At 45.0% G+C, this 9,542-nt stretch overlaps 1 protein-coding gene across 2 annotated transcripts; it reads left to right on the plus strand.

The window, feature by feature from the left end:
* Positions 1–6: 6 nt before the first annotated feature.
* On the plus strand, positions 7–4,363 carry LOC112078351 (serine/threonine-protein kinase WNK1-like). 2 transcript variants are annotated; one of them, XM_024144624.2, is made up of 2 exons: positions 7–756; positions 2,698–4,363. In XM_024144624.2, exon 2 carries the CDS (start codon positions 3,356–3,358, stop codon positions 4,223–4,225), a length of 870 nt encoding a protein of 289 aa, XP_024000392.1. In that variant the 5' UTR covers positions 7–756; positions 2,698–3,355; the 3' UTR covers positions 4,226–4,363. The 2 variants fall into 2 exon arrangements, with proteins under 2 accessions (XP_024000392.1, XP_024000393.1); XM_024144625.2 differs by having other exon boundaries at positions 7–539.
* The last annotated feature ends 5,179 nt before the right edge of the window (positions 4,364–9,542 follow it).

A 9,542-nucleotide genomic window follows, 5' to 3' on the forward strand; every position in this document is an offset into this window, starting at 1 on the left:
AAAAGCGACTGGCTGACGAGGCCCCACGTCAATACGCAGTTTGGAAGCGCATAGCTTGGCTAGAGCAGTTAGCAACCAGATGCACAGTCGGCGCTCCATCAAACCTTACATCTGTGGATGAAGCGAACCAAGGGGAAACAGCTGTATGCAGGCTATGTTAGCGACCTGAAACGGCAACATCTGACTGTGGACACGTAGGAGAGAGTCTTTGCCTACATACATTGTGTTGTCATTTTCTGTCTGCTGTTTTGTGGATAACAAAAGCGCATTCGATTCGAACGGAGTCATTGGAACAGACGAGTGAACGAGAATTGAACCGCAGTGGATGTCTTGCTCTTTCTGTGTTCACATCGTAATACAACTGTAGCTGAGTAATCGCATGGAGATGGAGTKAAATTGAGGTCATCTGGAATTGAATTGCGGCTGAGAGATGGAGAATTAGTTTTGTCCGCTCTGATCTAATAGGAGGGAGAGAAGAACTGCTGGATACATAGCGGATACAACCCCGATATGAACGTGGCTTTCTCGCTCTGCTTGAGGTAGCTGCTAAAGCCAATGAAAGACGGCGGTCTTGAGAACGCATACGGTCACTTTGGAATGTAGATATACGCGTTTATTCTTGCACATTTAAAAAAAATAAACCGAATGTGTTCTAATACTAGTAACTAGGACTATCGTTGCATTTTTTTGTTGTTGAATTACTCTTCAAGTATCAACCAACTGATCTTCTACGYGAGAATGGCCATGATACAAAAGGTAATGCCTTTACCAATCATGTTGTTGATATAGCTGGAAAGTGCATGCATATTGACACACAGGCTAATGACATCCAGGTATACTAGRTTGATTCTTGGCTGTTTCGCTACGAAATTGCTTTTTGGCTAACTTCTACGGCTCGCTATAGCGCGTGCTGTGGAAAKCCGTATCGGCGTTCTGTGTTGCATCGGCTGGGTTTGCTTAACATGCCTGGCATTGGTCACTATTGCAATTACTGCTAGTTTGTTGTAACAACCGCTAACTATTTATCTGCATTGTGCGCTCTGTCTGGAAGTCATTTTATGCGCGAGACTATCCATATCCAGCGCGAGCGTAAAGTAACCAGGACTACCTTGCGTTCGTGTTCATGTTCCTCACGAGGTTTTTTACCTGACTAAGTTAGCTAGCTAGTTGTCCAAGTTGACGACAAATAACATAACTATTTCGCTGTACACTCGCTTTGGTACAGACCCCTTGACAGTCGATAGATGTGCCTGTTCGTTGTAGAATTCATTATAGCTACGGCAAGACAGCACTGCAGAAGTGTAGCTAGCGAACTATTCCACTATGGTTAGCCAGTTATGCTAGCTAGCTGTAAAGACGAGTGGGAAGGGAAAGGCCACAGAGCGTACTCTTCAATAAAGGTAAATGAATAACGTAACATTTATGATCGGAAGAAAATATAATACAAACTCGAGTCACCGTTATCAGATACTATTGGCAGCGTCAATGTTTTTCGGTGTAAAACAATAATAATAATATTAGCTTGCTCACGGTATCGATTCGACCCACGAAATTAATGAGATCATTTATTCTCAGATTGACGACCCGTCAACGTCATTCATGTGTGTCACGTTTAACCAGGTTCAGATGTTTTGTTAATTTTCTTTGTAATTACATTTCAGTCACTTCGGATTCATTATCTTAATTACATTTCAGTCACTTCGGATTCATTATCTTAATTTAGGCATTTCTAAGAAAATCTCAGTTAATAAATTATCTGCGCATGGTCAGAAATCTGGTAAACGTGATTATACATTACCAGTGGAAATTACTCGTGGAAACATATTGATAGTACAATTATGGGGAATTACATTTTTTTTGTGCTTAATTAATATTCAGACATGTCCATACATTTCTGAACAAGAGTAATGGAATGGGTAGCGAGCTAATTCGTTTTTAGATGCCACACTGTTTTACGTCCKAAATTGCACACTTCCATATCAGTGCTTCTCAAACCACTCATGAGGGACCCTTCTTCCTTCCACAATGGAAAAGTTTAAACTGAATCCTTGGGACATCCCAACTCTGACGCTACTCCTAAACGGTTAAACGGTGTTCCTGGAGCGCACCATTCTGTAGGTTTTTACACCAACCCTAATCTAGCGCACCTGATTCTAATACTTAGCTGGTTGATAAACTGAAGCGGGTTAGTTACAACTGGTGTTGAAACGAAAACCTACAGGAAGTTTAAGGTAGGGATGTCCCAAGGAACCCAGATAGCACTAACCTTCACAATTTTTTTGTAGCTCTGAACTAGCTCACCTGATTCACCTATTCGAGGGATTGATGATTTGTTGACACGTTGAATCAGGTGTGCTAGTTCTGGAATAGATCAAATACATGGAACGGCTAGGGTTCCCCTGAGGAGAGGTTTGATAACCACTGCCATATAGTAAACTATATGTAGGGAATAGCTCCGGTCAAAAGTAGTGTACTATGTAGGGAATAGAGTGCAATTTGGGATGTGTAAAACCAAGTCTCCTGTTCTGCAGCTGCAGTAGTGCATGCCAAACCAAGCTACTCTCTGAATTGTTTTACGCTGTAACCCTGAGGTCAAGCAGAGTCAGGGTTGAGGTTTACAGTTACTTTAAATTTGGATATGCAATTAAACCAAACTTCTCTGCCTCATTCCTTCACTCTCCCTCTGTTCTCTTTTAGTGAATCTGGACCTGGRTTTGGAGGCAGTGGAGTTAATGGTGTGAGTGAGATTTCTCCCTCCCCCACCATCACTACAGAGACACGCCAGAGGCTGTCCACTGTCCAGGCCCAAGCAGTCAGCCTGAGCCTGCTAGTACAGACTATCTGGCCTCCTCWTCTTGTGGTCCCTTATGCTCAATGAAGGCTATCTCTGGGTCGCTACAGGATGGATGGTGTGGATTTGACGGTCCTTGTGTGTCATCATCAGCGCTTGCTCCTCTGTGACTGTTTCCTGTTCTTTTCCATTTATAAAAGAACGCCCCCTCTTCTGGGCCCAACCACCCCTGAGCGCTGTAAAAGTTATAGTAACTGTTGTTGTTAAGTGACACTTACAGAGGAGGTTAAGTTAACTCTCCCCCCATCCAAACTCCACAGAGGGTTTTCTCCAGAGGTTTTATTTTATATACCCATATTATATATTTCCCCCCTCTCAGGAGTTTGTTTGGAAGACGCACAGGTGTTTGGTTCTTCACAACAAAAGTRTTGGTTTATTGTTGGTTGAGGTTTACAGTTACTTTTTCTCAAGTTTTGGTTCTTCCTTGTAATTTATTTATACTTTATATTTTGGAGTTTTTTTTGCTCATTGCTCACTCACACCTCCTGGAATAAAAAAAACAAGATGTCGGAAACAGACAAGTTCCTTGCCCCTTTCCCTCCGCCGCCCAAGAATGTGAATGGTTCCAGCTCGGACACGTACCTTGGTGAGAATTTGGGAACCGACGGTGTCCGCCGCCGCCGCCACACCATGGACCGCGACCCCAAACAGGCCGAGCATCGCTTCTTCCGGCGCAGCGTCATCTGTGACTCGAACGCCACCGCCTTAGACCTCCCCAGCAAGGCCGTCATCCTCACCTCCCCGCCCGACTGTGAGCCCCCCAGCCTGGGCTGGCTCTCCCTGGCTGTCCCCTCTGTGGTGGTACCCGAGCCGTGTCTGGCGGTGGCTGAGGTGGAGGCAGATGAGGAAGGAGGGGAAGGGACTTGTATTGACGTATTAGGGCCCAGTGTTGGTGGTGGTACTAGAGTGGATGGTATGGTAGTGCAGATAAAGCCAAGCACGGCAGTATTGGATGTTTGCGGCGGAGAGAAAGTAAAGAAGCTGTTGTCGTTAGCCGCCGCAGAMGCTCCTGGAATGGAGGAGGTGGTGCCCAGTAAAGCGGGGGAGCCCGCGGAGGAGGAGAGCGGMAGTGTTACAGAGGAGATGCGAGAYGAGAAGGAGAAGGGGGCSGCTAAGGCCCTATTAGAGGAGCAGAAGAGGGAAGCAGAGAAGAAGGTTCAGGACGACATAGAGGAAGTAGAGACCAAGGCCATAGGGACCTCGCTGGATGGACGCTTCCTAAAGTTTGACATCGAGATCGGACGCGGATCCTTCAAGACGGTCTACAAGGGCCTGGATACGGAGACTACAGTGGAGGTGGCGTGGTGCGAACTGCAGGTAAGACACAACCCAATCATTTACTATCCTTCTTTACTTACTTACTCTCTGCTCTGAGTAACATTTTAAGCAATGTTTTATTATACTCAATTATTGTAGTGGCAAACTAAAGTACCTAAATAGATTGGCGTACACAAAATTTCCCAGGTATGAAGATACAGATAAGGTGCGGAAGGAAGGATGTAMKTTGCTATACCTCGTCTGATAAAGATCACACAGGGTTGATAGATGGATGATGTCAGAGCAGCGCGGAGGTAAGATGATGCCCAGCAAGGGTGCAACTTGCGGGTGCCGATGCAACAGCCCAGACAGACAGAATGGCACACAGGATGTTGTTGCTAGTTTCTACATTCTTATTCTGTACAATAAGTTGTTTTTGTGGTCATGGTTCCCATAGTGCTTAATGTGGGTCATTCATTGAAGAAGCCTGGAGAGAGAGAGAGAGGAAAATGTCCGCTATAAAGTTTCACGTTTGGCAGCCAGCCAGTCATATGACTGGATCTTAGTTGAATTCACAGCTCCGTTTAGAATCTAGCACAGCTCTAGCTCACGTGGTGGAAGGAGCAGTTGGTTGCTTGGCTCTGTGATACGGTCACTGATAACTAACTCCCAAATCCCTCCACGAAGGACCTCAGTTTGGGGTCAGGTAAGCAGGGGCGGAGTTTAGTTTAAAAATAACACCTTGGGGTTAAACAGCTGTAACTCGGGGTGTCTCTCTAATGGCACCCTATTCCCTTTATAATCGACCACTTTGACCAGAGCTTCAGGGGCACAGTAAAGGGAAAAGGCACCATTTGGAACGCATTAAAGGGGTCCGTGTTAACCATGTTGTTAATGAAACTCAGTAGGTTCTCATTTAGAGTGCGTTCAGGTCACTCACTGCAATAAAGCTGTTTTCCTCCTGTGTAGGAGTCACAAGATGCTGTTTCTCCCTCTCTGCTGAAATTCACTTGTTCTGCCGCCTTTTCTTTCAAAGAGATGCTTGTGAATTGTGACTGAGCCCTGGTCCCAGCTCTGTGGCCTAGATGCTACTTTCAACGGTTGTTGTCACTATGACTTACGCACAACTTGTTAGTCATACAGTCAGTTGGGCTCAGATACTAGAAAACTGTCCAACCACAGTCCTCCCCTATAATCCACAACCGTGGATTTGAATCGCATCACTCAGTCGCCTGGTTGCAGCTATCGCATGTGGACGTGACGATGCCCCTTCAAGCATCATCCAGGCAGCTCATCCAATAGTGAATTCTTAATGTCTATAAAGAGCTCCTGGTCTGTAGATTAAGGTTATGTTATGTAAATGTGTGTATCCACTCTAACACAGTAACATAATGTACATTGCATGTAGAGTTAAGACCGCTATTGGCCTGCTGGCTGGGTAATCCTATGGATGGATGACTGTTTGTGTTTGTCAGACAGTTTTGTAAGACAGACATGCACTTCTACTGACATGGGATGAAGTAGTGGGAGTGGGTTACACACACCACACACGCTCTCACACGCTGCCTGGGGTGGGCGTGGCGTCATGAGAGCATCTGGAGTTGGTCGGTGACTGTTGTGTGGACGTGTGTGAAGAGTTGCGGGGGGGGGGGGGGGGGCATCCCTCAATAGCTGATCCAAAGCAGTCCCATCCCAGAGGAATGAAAGAAGGATGGAGGGAATGAAGAAAGAAAGAGGGAGGAGTGGAGGGGTAGTGGGTCGTAGGTCATGAGTAGGCGCAGCGAGGGGTTGATGACAATGTTTGCCTTTGACAAAGAGAGGGAGCAGATGAAAAGGGGAAGTGGAGAGACACACACACACACACCACACACACACACACACACACACACACACACACACACACACACACCACACACCACAACACAACACACACACACACACACACACACACACACACAGAGAGGAGTGCCTGGCCTTGTATGCTGGCAGTGGCCCTCTGTCCTTTTGTAGGCCAGGGCTGAGAGTTGGTTGTTGGCGGAGGAACTCTAGAAGGAAACCACATTTTAATTGGTCAATGTTTTCTGAACTTGAGGGACAGTGGGGGGAAATGAGGAAGAATAATCTAGGCTGGGTCCCAAATGGCTCCCTATTTATTGCACTACTGTTGACAAAGGCGGCAAGGCCCATAGGGCTCTGGTCAGAAATAGTGGCACTCTATGGGGAATAGGGTGCCATTTAGGATGTTGCCCTTGTCGGCGGTCGTGTTTTAGAGGAATTTCAAGGTTTTTGAGCACCGGGCTAAGTAGAGGGGGAGGGACCGAGCACCTCTGAGCGTTATTCTAATGCCATTCATGCTGGACTTGAGAGAGAATTTCTGTGGTCTCTTTCTCAATGCAGATTGTTGAGGCATTATTTAAAAAATCTATTAATACACTTTTTTTGGGGGTGGGGCAAGTTAGTCTTGTCCCATTGCTGCACTCCCGTACGGACTTCGGAGAGGCGAACAGAGAGAGCCATGCTCTTCCGAAACACGACCCCGCCAAGCCGCACTTCTTCTTGACACACAGCTTACTTAACCAGAAGCCAGCCGCACCAACGTGTCGGAGGAAACACTGTACTACTGTACTACGGCGACCTATGTCAGCGTGCATGAGCCGGCCGCCGCAAGTAGTCGCTAGGACACGATGGGACAAGGACATCCCAGCTGGCCAAACCTCCACCTAACCCGGATGACTCTGGGCCAATTGTGCACCGCGGCTGCGACACAACCCGGGATCGAACCCGAATCTGTAGTGACGCCTCAAACACTGCAATACAGTGCCTTAGACCGCTGTTCCGCCTGTGTTTGGGGACAGATTTAAACTAACGTTACTTTGAAATGCTTTCTCTTAAGTTTAGGTTTTTGTATGACTTTCTATGCTGATAATTAAAAAAAACTGTAATAGGATCTTAAAGAGCCACTGAACACGCCGATTGGCACTTGTGTTTTTCTGTTGCTCATTAAAAACTAGATTTCAGTCTTAGAGGGTGTGTCTCCTGACCGATTTCCACTTTTGGTTAATGGTGTTTGTCCCTCATGAGACACTAGATGCGGAAGCCTATTTCATTTCCTCAACGTCCCAGAAATCTGTAATTAATTTTTACATTTTGGCCGAGGATGTTTTTAGATGCACAATTTTCATCCATCGAAGGTGTTTGATGCAGTATTTCTCAAGTAAAAAAGTGCTACGTGTTATCTTATGTAACAGTCAGAGCTGCTGGGCAGGTCTGTCTCACTGTCTATGCTATTGGGTAGAGGGCAATCTCCACAGCTGTTCACCCTATGTTAGTGGGCAAGTGGACACCCCACCTTCATTTACCCGATGTGACGCGCAGATGCCAAACTCCGTTTTTGACCAGACTGACTTCATCCTATTTACACTTTTGTAGTAAATTTGGACACTAGAATAACTGTTTCTGACTCATATCGATTCCACATAGGCCGTTTCAAAGGGATTTGTTGCTTTTTAAAGGCAGTCACTCTTTTTAATTACTTAGCCTACCCCTCTTTAAACTTGACTGATATTTGCAATTTATATCCTTCGCCGCCACGGAACTCTATTCTTTATTTATCTTCCTTGTATGGAATTAGGGCACAGGGATATGACTGTGAGCTAGGAGACTCAGTCAGCTAAGCTTTGTGGAACGTTAAGTTATTTATGAGAAGTTCTGGAGATAAGCTAAACTCTGTTTTGTTTCTTTTGTGGGAAGTGAGGGAGAAAGAGAGACTAAGAGGGGGTTGACTTCAGTACTGCAGCATCACTTGGTCTCCTTCTCAAACTCTCAAACTGAGCGGGATGGTTGACGGGTTCTGAAATGACACCATAATGGTTTGTTTACATCCCTGTTAGTAGTGAGCATTTCTCCTTTGCCAAGATAATCCATCCACCTGACAGCTGTGGCATATCAAGAAGCATATTTAAACCGCATGATCGTTACACAGATGCACCTTATGCTGGGGACAATAAAAGGCCACTCTAAAATGTGAATTTTGCACACAAGACAATGCCAAAGATGACTCGAGTTTTGAGGAGGTGTGCAATTGACATACTGACTGAAGGAATGTCCACCAGAGCTGTTGCCAGATATTTAATCTTAATTCTCTACCATAAGCCGCCTCCAACTTCGTTTTAGAGAATTTGTCAGTATGTCCCACGGCCTCACAATCATAGACCACTTGTATGGCGTGTGTAGGCGAGCGGTTTGCTTATGTCAATGTTGTGAACAGACGGTGGGGTTATGGTATGGGCAGGCATAAGCTACGGACACCGAACACAATTACATTTTATTGATGACAATTTCAATGCACAAAAATACAGCGACAAGTTRCTGAGGCCTATTGTGAGGCCATTTTTTTTAAAGGTATCTGTTAGTGATGCACCGATATYATGCACCCGCAAAAAACGATACCGATATTTACAATTTTAGCGGCCTTTTAAGCATTCTAGCATTCTACAGTTAACTATTTAACACACACACGAACGCAGCGGTCTAAGGCACTGCATCTCAGTGCAAGGCGTCACTACAGTCCCTGGTTCGAATCCAGGCTGTWTRACATCCTGCCCATAGGGAGTCCCATAGGGCGGCACACAATTGGTCCAGTGTCGTCCAGGTTTGGCCGGGGTAGGCCGTCACTGTAAATAAGAATTTGTTCTTAACTGACTTGCCTAGTTAAATAAAGGTTACACACACCACACTGACCAAAAAGTTATTTTGTTGGCATTTACGTATGTACCCATTACTAGTAAAACATAATCAAAACTTATTTCTTTCACTTACTTGCTGTGCTGTGTCGTTGTTCATTTGTTCAGTCGTTTCATTCTCAACCAGGATTTCTATGGAACGGCGTTTGCGTGTCAAAAAAGATAAACGTCAAATAACACTTTGACCAATCAGGACCTGAATATGACTGCACGTCACATAATAATTTAACGCGTTCATACATTTTTTAAGTAGTTATTTCACATTGATTACACTATAACTCGTATTTCATGTCACAACGATACATCGATACGTATGCTATGATGCTGGTAAAGTTGTCTCGCGCACCTACAGTGCTGGTCATAAAAAAACATAGCAAAACGACAATCTGTTTAAGTAGCTATAGTTACCTAGCTAACTATATAGCTAGGTGTCATTATCTAAAATAACCCTAATTTATAAGGCAGTTCTTTTTTGATTGATGGTGGTCGGACCCATCTATGTGAKGCTAGCCACAATAAGGATTAGCCACAATAGTGGACTTTGTGGTTAGCCTTCAAAATACAAATACWATTTGTATTCATTTGCATCACTGTCAATGACATACTTTTATTTTGAAGGCAAACCGCAAATTGCACTTGTGGCTAATTCTTACTGTGGCTAGCTTCACAACACATACATAACCCAGTCTGGT

This window comes from Salvelinus sp. IW2-2015, unplaced genomic scaffold (genome assembly GCF_002910315.2).
Source record: "Salvelinus sp. IW2-2015 unplaced genomic scaffold, ASM291031v2 Un_scaffold5566, whole genome shotgun sequence".
NCBI lineage: Eukaryota > Metazoa > Chordata > Actinopteri > Salmoniformes > Salmonidae > Salvelinus > Salvelinus sp. IW2-2015.